The sequence below is a fragment of the Pongo pygmaeus genome, chromosome 23, assembly GCF_028885625.2.
Source record: "Pongo pygmaeus isolate AG05252 chromosome 23, NHGRI_mPonPyg2-v2.0_pri, whole genome shotgun sequence".
Taxonomy (NCBI): Eukaryota; Metazoa; Chordata; class Mammalia; order Primates; family Hominidae; genus Pongo; species Pongo pygmaeus.
In genome coordinates this window covers 30,013,351-30,030,647 of record NC_085931.1, presented here as the reverse complement: position 1 = coordinate 30,030,647, position 17,297 = coordinate 30,013,351, and the positions used below count along the sequence as shown (strand labels likewise).

The 17,297-nt window shown below is 43.3% G+C and overlaps 1 protein-coding gene across 6 annotated transcripts in view; it reads right to left on the bottom strand.

Annotated features, from left to right (window-relative positions):
* Window positions 1-423: 423 nt before the first annotated feature.
* The window catches only part of ZNF280B (zinc finger protein 280B), a 43,833-nt gene continuing 26,959 nt past the window's right edge, over window positions 424-17,297 (bottom strand). Inside the window, exons 3-5 of one of the 6 annotated variants that reach the window (XM_063663134.1) lie at window positions 2,778-2,896; window positions 2,480-2,569; window positions 430-1,257 (exon numbers count right to left, since the gene is read on the bottom strand). In XM_063663134.1, coding sequence (XP_063519204.1) covers window positions 2,482-2,569; window positions 2,778-2,896 — 207 coding nt within the window. In that variant the 3' untranslated portion in view covers window positions 430-1,257; window positions 2,480-2,481. Of the gene's footprint in view, window positions 1,258-2,479; window positions 2,570-2,777; window positions 2,897-15,246; window positions 15,372-17,297 lie in introns of those variants that run through there. The other 5 variants (XM_063663133.1, XM_054469025.2, XM_063663136.1 and 2 more) reach the window with 5 other exon arrangements.

The following is a 17,297-nucleotide window of genomic DNA, read 5'->3' as shown; positions in this document are numbered from 1 at the left end:
CTCAGCCACCTTCCTTTTCTACATCTGGAGCATCAGCCAGTCTCACCTGCCCTTTGCGCAGTGACATCAATTGTTAGTAGATACCAAATATACTGGTACCAGCAGAAGCCAGAGAGCCCTCCCAGGTATCTCCTGAGCTAGTACTCAGACTCATATAAGCACCAGGGCTCTGGAGTCCCCAGCCACTTCTCTGGATCCAAAGATGCCTCGGCCAATGCAGGGCTTTTACTCATCTCTGGGCTCCAGTCTGAGGATGAGGCTGGCTATTACTGTAAGACTGGGTATGGCAATGCTTCTTACAGTGAAACACACAGATGGGGAAGTGGGACAAAAACCTCGGCCTGCCCTGGCTCTTGTTCTGTGATAATTTTCAAATTTTAAAATAACTTACCTCTACAGAAACAATATTTGTAAGTACCTTCTAGTTGTAAAAGGCTGTTCTCTCAATTTCCCATTTATTGTTTCTGAAGTCTCAGCAAAAGGAAAACAAAACCAAAGCACCTGATGACACTGAAGTGTTGGCTGTTTGTCCATATGTGCTAACACCAGTGCCTCTGGAGCTGGAATTTTTTTTCTTGAAAGAAGCAAGATGAGCCTTTTTTTTTAGCTCACATCATGGTCAGAGCCTGGGGACATTTTAGCAGGTGGGTAGTTCCCTGAAGCATGGACTCTGCTTTTCTAGAGTTCAAAGCAGAGACCTCCCCTTCCATCCCCAGCAGTCTGTGCTCAGGGCTCTCTGAGGCTCACTGTGTCCCAGGAACGAGGCACTCAATCATGAAATGCTGCATGAGGATGCAGGTCAGGGAGGAACTGGAGGCCCAGAGCTGGCCTGGCTGTGAAGGGGACACACATTTCAGTTGCAGTGTCAGGACAGGAAGTTAGGTGTTGGGGCAACTATGGGTGTGAGGCCAGTAAACTTCTATGTAGGACATGACAGAGTCAAGGGGAGGCTCCATCATGGCTGAAACAGTGCTGAGCCTGCTCCTGGGCCACTGGGGGAAGCTGGTTCCATGGATGTGACTTTCCTGCAGCTCATCCCACTCAGGACCACGGAGACTGCTGATGGTGGGTTTCCTCATCCCTCGGGTCCTGACTGTGTTCTCTTCTCCCCTCTTACATCAGTGGAGCTTCTCACTGAGTCAGGGTCTAGTAGTGGGTCTGTGGAATATCCTCATACAGAAACTGCCCAATATGTGCTTCAAGCAACTCCTCCCCGTGAGACTCTTGAGGAAGCCCAGATCTCAAGGTCACCTTTTTCTGCATGGAGAGCAGAAGAAACATTAGGCATTCCCATGGAAATGGCTATAGAGGCCATATAAGATGAGAATGGTAAGATTTAACAGATATTTATTTTCTATGTAATGCAAATGGGTTCATCAGAGTGACTTGGTCATAAATGTCCTTATTAATGAGATAAATCCAGTGGGCTTGTGACCAGCAGGAGCAATGGGTAACTGTCTCAGGCCCTGCCTGGGGGCTCCTCACAGCTGGGTGAGCCCCACTGGCCATAGGCTGGCAGAGGCTGAGCTGCTCCCTATACTCACTGATGAGACTCAGTATCCTGATGTTCTCAGGGTCCAGCAGAGGCTCTTGGGCAGGGTTTTGTGCCTGTTCCCAACAGCTGCTCCCAGGGGATAGATGCTCAGACAGTGGTGACCCAGAGCCACCACTGTGTCTCCATGAGGTACAGTCATATTCAAATGTGGTCTTAGCTCTGAGTCAGTCTCTACAGGTCACCACCCCAGCTGATATCAGCAAACACCAGGCTTATCTACAAGATGATCAACTGTCCCTCTGGGGTCCCTGAGTGCCTGCAGGCTCCATTGCAGGGAACAAAGCTGTCCTCACGGGGGCCCAGACCGAGAATGAGAATAAGTATTACTGTGCACTGTATATGGATAATGGCATTTCCACAGTGATTTAAACCCATGGGAGAAGTACAACAAAAGTTTCTTCCTATGCTCAGAGTGCCTCAGCCTTCAACAGCAGGAGAGAAAGTGAGACAGTGGAAAAGATAAACACCACAATGGGGAGCGTCTCCTTGCCCCATTCTCCAGTCCAGTGCTTCATTGCCTGGTGCTTTATCTGGTCTCTTGCAGGGTATGGCCCTCTCCCCAGTGTGCCCCCCCCAAGCCTGTGCATCCTGCCTCCCTCTCTGCCTGGAGTAATGAGAGAGGGAGGCTCTGCTCCAAAATATATAAACCACAGTGACACGCAAAGACCCACCACTACCGGGAAGACTGTTCTTATTCAAGCAGCATTTAAAAACACACCCTCGTTCGTTAATTTGTCTATGCAGATCAAATAATATTTCATTTAGTGTTGGAATGAGATCATTAACTGGGAGCTTCTTACAAATGCAATTGCCCATCTTAAACCTACTAAGTCAGAAATTGGTTTGGTGCCCAAAAATCTGTTTTAACAAGCTCCCCAGAATATTTTTTATAAATATTAACATTTGAGAAGCAACTCTACTCACTATTATGAAGTTATCTTGCACATTTGTACTTTAAATGCAGTCAGTATAATATTCTCTGACTCAGTTACTCCCAATTTCCCATTCAAAAATCTAAGAACACACAGAAGCAAATTTAAATTCTCAATCCAATGCTGAAAACTATGACTTTATTTCAAACTACAGCATGAAGATGGGAAAAACTTCCACCAACATAAGTTCTCTAATAGTTGATGGAGCGTATGAATATTTATGTTACTTGAAACCTTCCATGTGGGATTGGTTTCCAGAGACATTCCCGCCACTCACTGAGATGACTCACCTGGTACCAGGACATGAAGGGGCAGAGCTGAAAGTTACATCACCAAATGAACGTCCCCACAGTACGCCGTGGATTAGAGAAACAGTGTGAAAGTGTGATGATTTACTTTTCTGCTGTCTCTACATAAAATGATATTAGAAAAGCTTATGTTGAGGCAATAAAGAATTTGAAGATTAAAAAAACATAGATGAAGTTTGGGTCAACCTGCCAGGGAAAGAACCATGAGAAGCTGAGGTGCTTACAGAAGCTTTCATGAAACAGAGAAGGATGGGCCTGGACAGCTTTATTCAGAAGACTGTCAATAACTTGTATGTATGCAAGCACCCTGGAATTTGCCCCATCTTGAAAATCTCCCAACCTCAGGAGACTGAGCTTAGGAACGCCAACCCTTATCCTCCACCAAATCCTCCTCAGCAAATCAAGCTGGATCTATCATCTAGCCCTGATGCTAAACCAATTATTTCATGGTTTGACAGAGGCTTTTCTCTCTTTTAAAAAAAGAAAGAAAAGAAACAGATCATCTGGTTTTTCCAGTGTCTGGGCTGTGATAATGAATATTATGAAATATACCTTTCTCATAAGATTTTATTCACTTCAAAGATTTTCCTGTTGCAATGGGTTTCAATTCTCTATTTTTCCTTGTGTGTTTACTGTTTAAACAGTAGTATGAGTGTAGTATGCCTGATCACAGATGGATTTTTTTCAGAAGCATCAACGTCACATTTGCAAGATTCTATGACATGGGACACTGTTTCTTCCATATTTGGAATATAAATTTATGTGTAGGCTGGTATGTTTTGTAAGATATAGTTAACAACTACAATTTATTGAAATGGTCTTACAATGACATATTCAGATATTTACAGAAAGCACTGCTGCTACAAACAGTTCTATTTTTAGAAACACTTTTTTTTGTTTTGTTGTTGTTGTTTATTTGTTTGTTTTTTTTTAATACAGTCTCGCTTTGTCTCCCAGCCTGGAGTGCAGTGGCATGATGATCTTGGCTTACTGCAACCTCCACCTCCCAGGTTCAAGTGATTCTCCTGCCTCAGCCTCCTGAGTAACTGGGATTATAGGTGCCCACGACCACGCCTGGCTAATGTTTTATTTTTAGTAGAGACAGAATTTCACCACGTGGATGTGGGCCAGGCTGTTTTCCAACTCCTGACCTCAAGTGATCTGCTCACCTCAGCCTCCCAAAGTGCTGGTATTACAGTTGTGAGCCACCATGCCCAGTCAGAAAGAGTTTTTACAGACAAATGCCCCAGTTGTCTGTCAAAGCTGTTGGTGTTTTCATTGCTTAAAATGTCACCTGTAAAATGAGCATGATTTATGTTTTCATTTTGTTTTTGCATTCCTAATAATTATATGTATTGTCTAAAGAAAGTCTGGGCTGGGAGTGGTGGCTTACGCCTTTAATCCCAACACTGGGAGGCTGAAGTGGGAGGATCACCTGAGGTCAGGAGTTCAAGACCAGCCTGGCCAATATGGCGAAACCCCGTCTCTCCTAAAAATACAAAAAGTTAGCCGGGCATGGTGGGGGGCACCTGTAATCCCAGCTATTCAGGAGACTGAGGTAGAAGAATCGCTTGAACCCGGGAGGCAGAGGTTGCAGTGAGCTGAGATCGCACCATTGCACTCCAGCCTGGGCAACAAGAATGAAACTCTGCCTCAAAAAAAAAAAAAAAAAAAAAGAAAGAAAAGAAAAAAAGAAAGTCTGTACATTGAGTTATAACACTAACATATTTAAACTTACAGGCTTATTTGTAATGTAAACTACCATTTTAATGTACTGTAATTAACATGATTATAATATGGAAAATCCTTTCCTCCACCCCACCACATAGCTTTTTTTGTGTATGATAAGCCAATGTGAGTTTGCAATAAAACCTGGAAAATTATTTTTTTAAAAAGAAACATTGACCAGGCGCAGTGACTCATACCTGTAATCCCAACACTTTGGGAGGCTGAGGTGGGTGAATTACCTGAGGTCAGTAGTTTGAGACCAGCCTGGCCAACATAGCGAAAACCCATCTCTACTAAAAATACAAAATTTAGCCGGGGGTGGTGGCATGTGCCTGTAATCCCAGCTACTTGGGAGGCCAAGGCAGGAAAATCACTTGAACCTAGGAGGTGGAGGTTGCAGTGAGCCAAGATCGCACCACTGCACTCCAGCCTGGGTGACAGAGTGAGACTCTGTCTCAAAGAAAAATAAATAAATAAAAAATAAAATAAAAAGAAACATCATATGGCTGTGTTGGTACACACACACACACACAGGCACTTGTGTGTGTGCTACTATTCTATGATGTTTCTTGTATTTACCTTTATAATTTCTATTTTATATATTTCTTCATTTTAAATAAATAATGTATTATTTTAAGCAATCTCATGAGAAAAGCTCATGGCTGAAAGTCATGATCCTATTTAAACGCATAATCCTATTTTAATGGAAAGATACAAACTGAGAAAACATGAATGTCCATTGGTTTGAAAGTTACTAAGAGGTCATTTAGTCCAATATCCCTACCTGGCTCTGAAACTCAATGTCTCCCACAATAGGCAAACCTGGAGATTTTGCCTTTATTACAGAGAAAAGACATTATGTTAAATTCATACCTTCCTTACTGAGGACTACAATAAACCAGTTGAGCACAATGCATTCTAGAAGATACAAAACTGAGGGAAAATAGGTGCCCAGTGGATGTTGATCCATAATTGGGCCCTATAGCTATAGAAACTGAGTATTTGGGGCCAGGCATAGTGGCTCACACTGTATTATCAGCACTTTGGGATGACAAGGTAGAAGGATTTCTTGAGCCCAGGAGTTCAAGTCTACAGTGAGCCATGAGTGTGACACTGTACTCCACCCTGGGTGACAGAGTGAGACCCTATTTCAAAAAAGTAAAAAAACAGAAGAAATAAAGAGAGAGAGAGAGAAAGAAAGAGAGAAAGAAAGACAGACACAGAAAGAAAGAAAGAAAGAAGGAAAGAAAGAAAGAAAGAAAGAGGGAAGGGAAAGGAAAGGAAAGGAAGAGGAAGGGAGAGAGGGAGGGAGGGAGGGAAGGACGGAAGGAGGAAAGCAGGAATAGGGGGAGGCAGGGAGAGGGGAAGGGAGGGAGGAAGGAAGGGCAGAGAGAGAGAAAGAAAAAGAAGAAAGGAGGAAAGAAGAAAGGAAAGAAAGAAAGAAAGAAAGGAAGGAAGGAAGAAAGAAAGAAAAGAAAGAAAAAGAAAAGAGGGAAGGAGGGAGGGAGGAAGCAAGGAAAGAAAGAAGGGAAGGAGGCAGAGAGGGAGGGAGGGAAGAAAGAAAAGAAACTGAGATCTGGTCTCCCCAATGCCACCTGCTCCCAGGTAAACACCAAGAGACCATAGAATATTAGAAAACAATATATTCTTGATACATTGTGGATGTCCCCTCCAAACCTCATGAAATGTAATCCCTATGTTGGAGTGGGGGCTGCTGAGAGGTGTCTGGATCCTGGTGGTGTATCCCTCATGAATAGCTCAGTGCTGTCTCCTCTGGGATGAGCGAGTTCACAGAAGATCTGGCTGTTAAAAAGTGTGTGGCACCTGCCCCCCTTCACCTCTTGTTGCTGTTCTCACCATGTGATATACCTGCTCCCACTTCACCTTCTGCCATGAGTAAAAGCTCCCTGAGGCCTCCCCAGAAGCCCAGTGGATGCCAGCACCATGCTTGTACAGCCTGCAGAACTGTGAGTCAATTTCTTTTCTTTATAAATTACACAATCTCAGGTAGTTATTTAGAGCAATGCAGCCAGCCTTCCTGACAGAGGGGCTGCTCCCTGGTTGAGCATGCAGAATTGAATGATAGTGGTGGTAAAAGACACATATTTGCATAATACGCCTAATAACTATGTACCTTTTACCCAGAGAGCTGAGGAGTTGAAAAAACTATCCCAGAGTCCAGCAGCAGCTGAAGGCCCAGGGATCTTTTGAAAGTCCATTCACGGCCTGGATGCCTCTCCTCCTCTCCCTCCTCACTCTCTGCCCAGGTAGATGGAGATTTCAGGGACCAGCTTCTGGAGGCATCCCTCTGCCTTAATTTTCATCTTAACATGTGTCTGGTTTTTTATTTCAGGGTCCATTACTCAGGGTATGGTGACTCCAAGAGCCCTCATTGACCATGTCCTGAGGAGGGACAGTAACTCTCACCTGTGACTCCAGCACTGGAGTTGTCACTGATGGACACCCTCCATACTGGATCCAGTAGGTCTGGTCAAGGGCCCAGGACATTGATTTACGATACAAGCAACAAATACTCACAGAATCTTGCTCACTTCTCAGACTTGCTTCTTGGGATAAAGCCATTTTGATGCTCTCAGGGCCCAGTCCAAGGATGAGGCTGAGTACCACTGCAGGCTACACTACCAAGTGTTTCTGGGAGCCACTAAAAGCTACAAGAAGCAAGCATTCATCTCTGGAACCTTCAGTGTGAGCATGCCCCTGCTGATACCTTGATTTCAGATTTCTCACATCAGGATTGTGAAACAACAGATTTCTTTTGTATTAAACCGCATACTTTGTAGTTGTTTACTATAGCAACTATAGGAAAAAATACAAATTTTTATACCAAGAGGTGTGTGCTGCTACAAAAAATTACCTAAACATTTGGAAGTTTGGGGAATAGGGCAACAGGTAGAGACTAGAAGAGTTTTTAAATACACAAATAAAAAAGCATGCATTGCACTGGAGAGAATGTCAGTAGAAATACAGTTAAAAGCACTTTAGATGAAGGCTCAGAAGTAGGCAAGGAGGACTTTAGAGAAAATGTGTAATGTCTTAAATAATTAATATATTATCATGAACAGAAAGTCGATAGAAATATGAACATTAGGCCGGGCACAGTGGCTCACACCTGTAATCCCAGCACTTTGGGAGGCCAAGGCAGGTGGATCATGAGGTCAGAAGATCAAGACCATCCTGACTAACATGGTGAAACCCTGTCTCTACTAAAAATACGAAAACAAAAAATTAGCCAGGTGTAGTGGCGGATGCCTGTAGTCCCAACTACTCAGGAGGCTGAGGCAGGAGAATGGCATGAACCCGGGAGGCAGAGCTTGCAGTGAGCCAAGATCGCGCCACTGCACTCCAGCCTGGGCGACAGAGCAAGACTCCGTCTCAAAAAAAATATATATATATAGAAATATGAACATTAAAGGTGTTTCTGGTGTGTCTTTATAAGGTGACGACTAACATTATGTTGGACACTTGAGGAAAGGTGATACTTGTTAAAAAGTGGCAGAAAAAAAAACACCCTTGGCTAAATTGCATTATATTGTTGGATGGAAAGAACTTGTAAGCAATAAATTTGGGTATTTATCTGAGGAGAATTTCAACCAATGTGTGGATATTGTCGCCTTCTTTCTCCTTGGTATTTAGTAAAATCAGAGAGGAAAGAGAAACTGCAGAAGAAACTGTTGAACCAAAAGAAACCAGAATTTATGATTTGGGAGATCATTTGGCCTATCCAGATTACTAAAATTAGGAAATTCACTCTTAAAAAGTAGTCTAGAAGGAACAGCAAGGATGTATCTTGACAAATTTTTGTTGAAAAGATTAGGTATGACTCGTGAACCTTATTAATCATTCTAGCAGAGGCCAGGAATAGAGATGGGTTATCCAGGAAAGATGGTGTGGAAGACTTATCTGATGGTGTGGACACCCTTGAATGATATGGGAGAATGACATGGGTTTTTAAGAATGTTACACAAGCAGAAACACTATCAATCTAGAATGAAAGGAACAAAGAAAAACATAAAAGAGGAATGACTCAAAAGGCAGGGCTAACCATGTAGACAAAGAGATCAGAGAAGGCATGGCATCCACTGCCAATGAGTATCCAGAGGGTCGGGCCACTGCCATTGTGGGTCCAGAGTACAGAATATCAAAGCAGAAGGGACTACTAGAAGGCCCTGAAAGCTAATGGAATTTTCCCTGCTGAGTTTTGGGATTCCTTTGGATGAGTGACAGCCTTCTTCCTCCCACTTTCTCCCTTACGTAAAGAGAATCTCTAGCCCTTGCCTATTCCACCATTGCCTTTTAGTAACTGAAAAGTTGTTTTCTTGTTTCACAGATTGAGAGGAATTTTTCCCCAGAAACATTGAGGGATTCAAGAAAAGAGAAATAGTTCCTCCAGCATAAATATTTACCAATCAGAATAAGCTTTACAAGAATCATTCAACAGACTTCCCCTCATGTGTCTTTAGCCAAAATTGCATTAAATGTCAAGACTTAAACCATTTACTGTCAAAGGTAATGAAATTACCTATAATTGGCGAAAACTCATCAAGATGTATCCCCCTTGTTGCTGGAATAAAGCCAAGCTTGCAACCTTGCCTTGAGGAATAAGGGGACAACCAACAGTGTCTGCTCATTTGATGGAACTGGGATAGAAATTTTAAACATAGCAAGACAAGATTGAAATCCAAGAGGTTTGAAACTATAGAAAATGAATTTGACTTGAAGTATAAAATAGGAACTAGAGCCGGGCACACTGGCTCACACCTGTAATCCCAGCACTTTGGGAGGTCGAGGTGGGTGGATCACCTGAGGTCAGGAGTTCGAGACCAGCCTGGCCAACATGGTGAAACCCCGTCTTTATTAAAAATACAAAAATCAGCTGGGCATGGTGGCATGAATCTGTAATCCCAGCTACTCGGGAGGCTGAGGCATGAGAATCACTTGAATCCAGGAGGTGGAGTTTGCACTGAGCTGAGGTCGCACCACTGCACTTCAGCCTGGGCAACAGAGTGAGACTCCATCTGAAAAAAGAAAAACTAGAATAGCAAAGCACGAAATAATCAAAACCACCAATTACACCCCCCCTAAAAAAAAATCACTACAAGGATACAAGGGAAAAAATCCCTGGGTTAAAGGAGAGTTCATTCTTCAGACACAATAGTTTAAATAGATATGGTAAGCAAATCTCCTTGGGCATTCCAGATTCCAGTAGATAACCTACAAAAGGCTCAGGGTATATTTTTTAAAAATAGAAATGGCTGACTCTTATTAAAATATAGAAATAACCAATATAAAATATTTTATTCAACTGATATGTTAAGGAGGATACCAATACAATGGTAAAGCTTGATCAAAAAGCATATTCTTACACTTATTTTTTATTTTTTAATATTTACTTAAACTGAGATGGAGTCTCACTCTGTCACCCAGGCTGGAGTGCAGTGGCATGAACATGGCTCATTGTAGCCTCAACATTCTGTTCCCAAGCCATCCTCCTGTGTCAGCCTCCTGTGTAGCTGGGACTACAGGTGCATGCCACCACACTCAGCTAAAAAAAGAGCATTTTAAAAGCACAGTATGTACAGCCCAAGAAGAAAGGACATTTAAAGCAAACCTTTCTGTGTTGGAGATAAGATGGTTGATATCCTTCAGGTTAATATCACCAGAAACACTGTTTATCTTCTCCTCTGACAGAAATATACAAATTAACAAGATTCTGTTTAAATGAAATTTCCAAAGGACGTGTAGATTTCAGAAGCTCTCCATGTTACACCTCCCATCTAGTCTTTCCTGAAGGGGGATCTATTTTCCCTCTTTCATTTTCTCAGGCGTTGTTCACTCCACACCCTGTAACATAGGGCTTCAGCCCACCCTCCCTGCCAGCCCCAGCAGATCACAACCCACCAGTCAGCAAACTCCTTGACAGGACAAACGTCATCTTCCTGGATTACTAAAGCACTGGTCCTGCCAAGCTCCTTCTCTTTTCCAAATTATAATTCCTGGGCTCCTGGTAGCCCCTTTACCTGGGTCTTATAATTCATCTCTGTGTTGCTCCATCTATCCACTTCATGAACATCTCATCTTCACTTGAACCCAAGAATTAGTCCTTCAACTCTGTTTGTTGTTTGTTTTATGAATCCCTCCTCCACTATAGTCCCTACTAATATTCACCCTCTCAGACCCCTATGTGCGGCAGTGGCCCCACTTGTCTCTCTGCCTCCAATGGGGAAGGTGAGGAAGGGAGGCCTTCTGTATGATTCAAACCCTGCATTTCCTCATCAGGATCAGCTCTCTGAGGCAGAGACCAGACTGGCTGGCTCAGTCTGGTATATCCACTGCTGAACAAAACACCCAATTCAAGATAGGTGCTTAATAATTATTTACCAAATACACTCCTGTCTCTCACCACACTAGTCATGTGGTACTGGGCCCAGGATGGGGCTGGGCTGGGAGAGTCAACCGTGGGCCTGCTCCTCTCTGTGCGCTCAGCCCAAGAGCTGAGAGGGGCATCCATCGGGGAGAGCACTCATGAGTCAGGAGGGGACATGGGTAGCCGCATCCTGTGTGAGAGACACTGCTCAGCCTGTATAAATCCCTCTTTATGAAACTGAGAGAAAAAGGAAAATAAAATTCCCTCTGAAAACCACTGCATCATCAAAGAGGAAGCAGTACTAAGAAAACATAGATTGTAGGCCAGGTGCGGTAGCTCATGCCCATAATCCCAGCAGTTTAGGAGGCCGAGGCAGGCAGATCATGAAGTCAGGAGATCGAGACCATCCTGGCTAACACGGTGAAACCCCATCTCTACTAAAAATACAAAAAATTAGCCTGGCGTGGTGGCAGGCACCTGTAGTCTCAGCTACTTGGGAGGCTGAGGCAGGAAAATGGTGTGAATCTAGGAGGAGGAGCATGCAGTGAGCCGAGATTATGCCACTGCACTTCAGCCTAGGCAACAGAGCAAGACTCCATCTCAAAAAAAAAAAAAAAAAACAGATTGTAAGCACATGTTTGTATTGAAGCAGAGGATATAAAAAGAAAAACAAGTTTTGTTCCTTGTTCTGTTCTCCTAATTACTTTTGCAAGTTTTGTAAGTTCCCGTTTTTCCCTTCTGTGCAGCATGGCAAGGTCACAAGATATGTTTAAGATGCAAAACCTGTCACTGTTCGACAAACTGCCTTTATTCTCCTTCTGTAAGCTTGCTTGCCCAACCTACAGGTTTTTTGCCATCAAACTGCCCAACCCCCTTTTGAATGCATGTATAAAAGTTGAGCCCTGCCTTTGTTCATGGCTCAGCCTTTGGATGTTAATCCACTGGGCCTGTGCGCACCTAATAAATCCTCCTGTCCCACCCATTGGTCTCTCCTGTCCCTTGATTCCCACAACATTTCTGGGTGTTCGTCCAGGATTGGAGATGACAGGTTTGCTGTCTCCTTTGCCTGTGGGTCTGAGGCCCCAAGCCGGGGGAGACCCATGACCTCAGGTGCCATCGGGGAAACTTAAACCTGGAAGAGGGATGGGTTCTCCCATGACACAGCACCCCTCCCTGACAGTGCAATGGAACCTAAGGGGTTACACGATGATCTCAGGAACAGCACGCTACAGGACCTACGGTAAGGATTGGGGCCCAAGGAAGGACCTGTCCCATAAGGACAGAAGAGAGTTTGATCAACTCCTGGGGTGTACCTAGTAGTCCCACCCAGGATGTGAGAATGGCTCGCTAAATCCATTGAAACCTACACTCCAACCTGAGAAGAGGAACTGGGACTGGGGAAGCATGTGACTGCATGCATAAGCAGAGTGAAGTGTGTGGGACCACAAGTCTCCTAGTGTGAGACCGTATATCCCAAGCAAGTGTGGGACTGACCAGGGCTAGTGGTGAACTGCATATGGCTTATGGAGCCACCCCACAATTTAGTGATTGTGTGGTCCAGGTTTGGGGTTTATATGAATGCTCCAATGCTAAGCAGTGTCTGAAATACTCCCACGAAGGAGGCAGTCGAATCAGTCTGAAAGGAAAGTAAAAGAGTTGTGCCATAACTGGGAGGAGATGGGAGGGAAGCCATTGAAACCCACCCCATTAGAATGTATGTTAAAGAACTTTAAAAAAGGCTATATGGGGGATAATGGACCAAGTTGACCCCCAGAAGTTGAAAACACTTTGTGAAATAAAATGGCCCTCTTTTAATGTCAGATGGCCGGCTAAAGGAACAACAGATAGGGGAAAAATTGGCCATGTATATCAGGTGATGACTGGGGTTGGAGGACAGCCAGGGCATCCAGACCAATTTCCTTATATTGACTCACGGCTGAATATCATCCAAACCCTACCCACATGGCTACAGCCCTGCCTGGCAGCTTACTGCAAAATGCTTGTGGCTCGAGTTGAGCCTAAAATGAAAGAAAAATCAGCTTCGCCAGAAGCTATGAAGACAAAGGGAAAGCCACGGGAAAGACAGGAAGAGCCAGTTTTGGAGGAACCACCAGAGAAGATAGAAATCCCTCTTCCTTACACCCCAATCTACCCCCCTTTACCAAGGCCAGCCCCCGAGAAATCAGGTTCAGAGGATGATGAGCCCCAGGCTCTTTTAATACATCCTGACAGTAAGCATTACTATTTATATAATATTCATCAGTACACTACCACTGCTTTAATTTCCATTTTTGTTTTTGCTATGCAGACTAAATATTTAGCATTTATTTACTAATCAGCTATATTTATTCTTTGTGAAATGGACAGGGATTTTTTTCTTTACAACAATTTTATAATAGTGCATTAGAGATTTTTCTTAGTAATCTTTTTTTTTTTTTGAGATAGAGTCTGGCCCTGTCGCCCAGGCTGGAGTGCAATGGCGCGATCTCAGCTCACTGCAACCTCCACCTGCTGGGTTCAAATAATTCTCCTGCCTCAGCCTCCCAAGTAGCTGGGATTACAGGCGCCCACCACCATCATGCCCAGCTAATTTTTGTATTTTTAGTAAAGACGGGGTTTCACCACGTTGGTCAGGCTGGTCTCAAACTCCCAACCTTGTGATCTGCCCACCTTGGCCTCCCAAAGTGCTGGAATTACAGGCGTGAGCCAACACACTCGGCCCCCAATTTTTCTTAGTAATCTTTGGAAACACTTCAGAAATATTTTTAATTAGCCCTTTCATAATCTCAGGCTATAATTTTCCTGTTTTATATGCCATAAAATGTGAACATGTTACACTGTCAAATAAAAAAAGCAAGGTGCAGAAGACTGTGCATAATATAAATCAGTTATTTAAAAAAAAAAAGAAAAAATAAGAAACTATCTGAAAGGCTAAAAAAAGAATCTGAGTTGTTACTTTTTTGATGTTTGAAGAATGTGAATATATTATATACTCAATGTTTTAAAATAAATGAACTTTAAAGAGAATCCTCTCAAAATGGTGTCAGCCACAATGGCACACCAGAGAGTGTGGGAAGGTAACACAATGACCATTAACTCAGTTTTAGCTGCCTTCCTTGTATCTTAAAAACTTCTAATGTTCCATTTTCCCTGTGGTAACCTCCAAGATGGCCTCCAGTGATTCCCCACCCTCTGGTATTCCTATCTGTATATGGTCCATTCCCACATAGCATCAGGGTTGCTCTGGGTGACCAAGAGTATACAACAGAGTCAAGTTATTTTACCTCCAAGGCTGTTATAAAAAACATTGCAATGCCTTCCTTGCTCTCTCTTGGATCACTCATTCTGTAGGAAGCCAGCTGACGTGTCATGAGGACCATATGACAAGGAACAGAGGGAGGCCTCCTGCCAATACCCAAGTGAGTTTGAAAGCCCTAGTCAAGCCTTTCAGATGATATAGCCCCAGTCAACATCTTAACTGCAACCTCATGAAAGAAGCTGAGACAGCACCACTCAGTTAAGTGACCCCAAATTCCTGACCCTCGGAAACCATGAGATAACAAATAGTGGTTGTTTTAGTTGGTAAGTTTGCAGTAATATATTATAAAGCAATAGGTAACTAATACAGATTTTAGTACCTGGAAGGGAGGTGCTGGTGTAATACCTAAAATGTAGGAGTGGCTTTGAAACTGGGCAGTGGGCAGAAGCTAAAAAAACTTCAAGGAGATTGTTAGTGCAAGCCTTAGTAGAAAACTGGACTCTGAGAAGGCTCTAGTGTAGCTTAAAATGAAGTGAGGAACATGTTATTAGAAAATTGAGCAAGGGGTTACGTAGTTACGTAGTGGCAGAAAGTTTAGTGACTATCACCTAGTCAGGTGAAAGTAGAAAATGTACCTGAGTCATCTAATTGAGATTTCCAGCCAGAATGCTGAAAGTGCTAACTGGTTTCTTCTTGCTGCTTATAGTAAAATCTGAGGGGACAGAAACAAGCTAACGGAAGAAGTGTTAAACAAAAAAGATCCAAGAGCCAGTACCTGCTGGTTTTGAAAATTCCCAGTCTTTCCAGATGGCAAAAGATGCTAAAATTAACTGCTCCCAAGCAAAGGTTATATCCAGGGCACTAAAGAAAGGTGCAGAAATATGAAAGATGAGGGTAAAAATCCTTTTTACTTTTCCTTTGAGACAGAGTTTCACCCAGGCTGGAGTGCAATGGCTCGATCTCGGCTCACAGCAACCTCTGCCTCCCAGGTTCAAGTGATTCTCCTGCCTCAGCCTCCCGAGTAGCTGGAGTTACAGGTGCAGGCCACCATGCCCAGCAATTTTTTTTTTTTTTTTTTAGTAGAGACGGGGTTTCACCATGTTGGCCAGGCTGGTCTTGAACTCCTGACCTCAGGTGATCCACCAGCCTTGGATTACAAGTGTGAGCCACTGCACCCAGTCAGAGGGTAAAATCCTTTAAGGCGCTGAAAGATCAAAAATGATGCTTCAGAGTACAATAGTTCCCTTTATCCGTGATTTTACTTTCCATGGTTTCAGTTACCCACAGTCAATTGTGGTCCAAAAATATTAAACGGAAAATTCCAGAAATAAACAATTCATAGGTTTTAATTAATTAATTAATTAATTAATTAATTAATTTAATGACAAGGTCTTGCTCTGTCCCTCAGGCTGGAGTGCAGTGGCGTGATCTCAGTTCACTGCAACCTCTGCTCCTCGGGCTCAAGCAATCCTCCCACCTCAGCGTATTGAGTAGCTGGGATTACAAGTGCACACCACCACACCCAACTAACTTTTGTATTTAAGTAGAGATGGGGTTTCACCATGTTGGCCAGGCTGTTCTCAAACTCCTGACCTCAAATGATCTATCTGCCTCGGCCTCCCAAAGTGCTGGGATTAGAGGCGTGAGCCACCGCACTCAGACAACAATTCTTAGGTTTTAAATTGCATGCCATTCTGGTTAGTGTGAGGAAATCTAGTGCAGTGGCACTGAGTTCCATTCAGGACATAAATCATCCCATTGACCAGCATCTCTATGCTGCGTATGCTATGCTCCTGTGGTGTTATGACAATATACATTGGTTTTGTCCACGGTTCATAACTCCCATAGCCCTTGTTACAGTCTTTTGTTATAATGTTCAGTGGGATTACAGGAGTGAGCCACCATGCCTGGCCTATTTTTAGTTTGTAATTTTTATTTAGTACCACTGTATAATCTTTGCCTTTTTGCCACTTGTGTTCATTTTTAGCCTTATTGCTACAGCCAGAACTTCAGTTATAATGTTCAGAAGCCTCAGAGGCAGGCTTCTGACCTTCTGCCATCCTTTTACCTGCCCCAAGGCAGGACCCTAATCTTTCTGATTGTGGGTTCTAAGACCCTCCCAAGACAGAATCCTGCCCTATACTCTAGCGGGAGAGAATGCTTAAGTCATGAAGCTTCCATAAAAACCCAAGAAGACTGGGTTCAGGGAGCTTCCAGTTAGCTGAACAACACTTGGAGGTTCCTGGAGGTTAGCGCACTCAGGGAAGCCATGGAAGCTCCATACCCCTTTCCACACACCTTGCCCTGTGTGTCTCTTCATCTGTATCTTTTGTAATATCCTTTATAATAAACCAGTAAACATGTTTCCTCAAGTTCTGTGAGCTACTGCAGCAAATTAATGAAACCTAAAGAGGGGGTTGTGAGAACCCCAACTGGAATTCAGTCAGTCAGAAGTTCAGGATACCCAGACTTGCAAGTGGTGTCTGGGGGAATGGGGGGCAGTCTGGAGGACTGAGACCCTAACCTGTAGGATCTGACACTAAGCTGTTCCAGGATTCCTGACACTCAGAGACTATGTGAGTTAATGTTTAAGCTGTTAGTTTTGTGGTAAACTGTTATGCAGCAACAGACAACACATTCCCTTCCCTGTTTGCACAGCACACAATCCCACCCATCAAAAAACATGGAAAAATGGTACTAAGGTTTCAACATGTATGTTTATACACACCCATACACACATCCCTCAGACAGCTGTTCTGTCATTTTTGACATTGTGTCTCTTTCTACTGTTTTAGATTGTATCAATCCCTGGATAGGATCAAGGAATAACCCCATCCCATTCACATCCAAAATTCTTCTAAGCCATTAGCCCACATACATGAATACAGGGGAACATACAAATGAGTCTAAGTTATAACTAGAGCAGGGATCAGCAAAGTTTTTTCTATAAAGTGTCAGGTAGTAAATATTTTAGGCTTTGCTGGGTGTATATGGGTCTCTGGCTCTAACAATGTTTTGAAAATTTAAACTTAGCCTAAAAGCCACAGTTTGCCAATGCTTGCCCTAAAGCTAAGAAAGACTTGTGTCTTAGTGGCAGTCTTGCCACACATTGATAATTGTTCTCATTTCA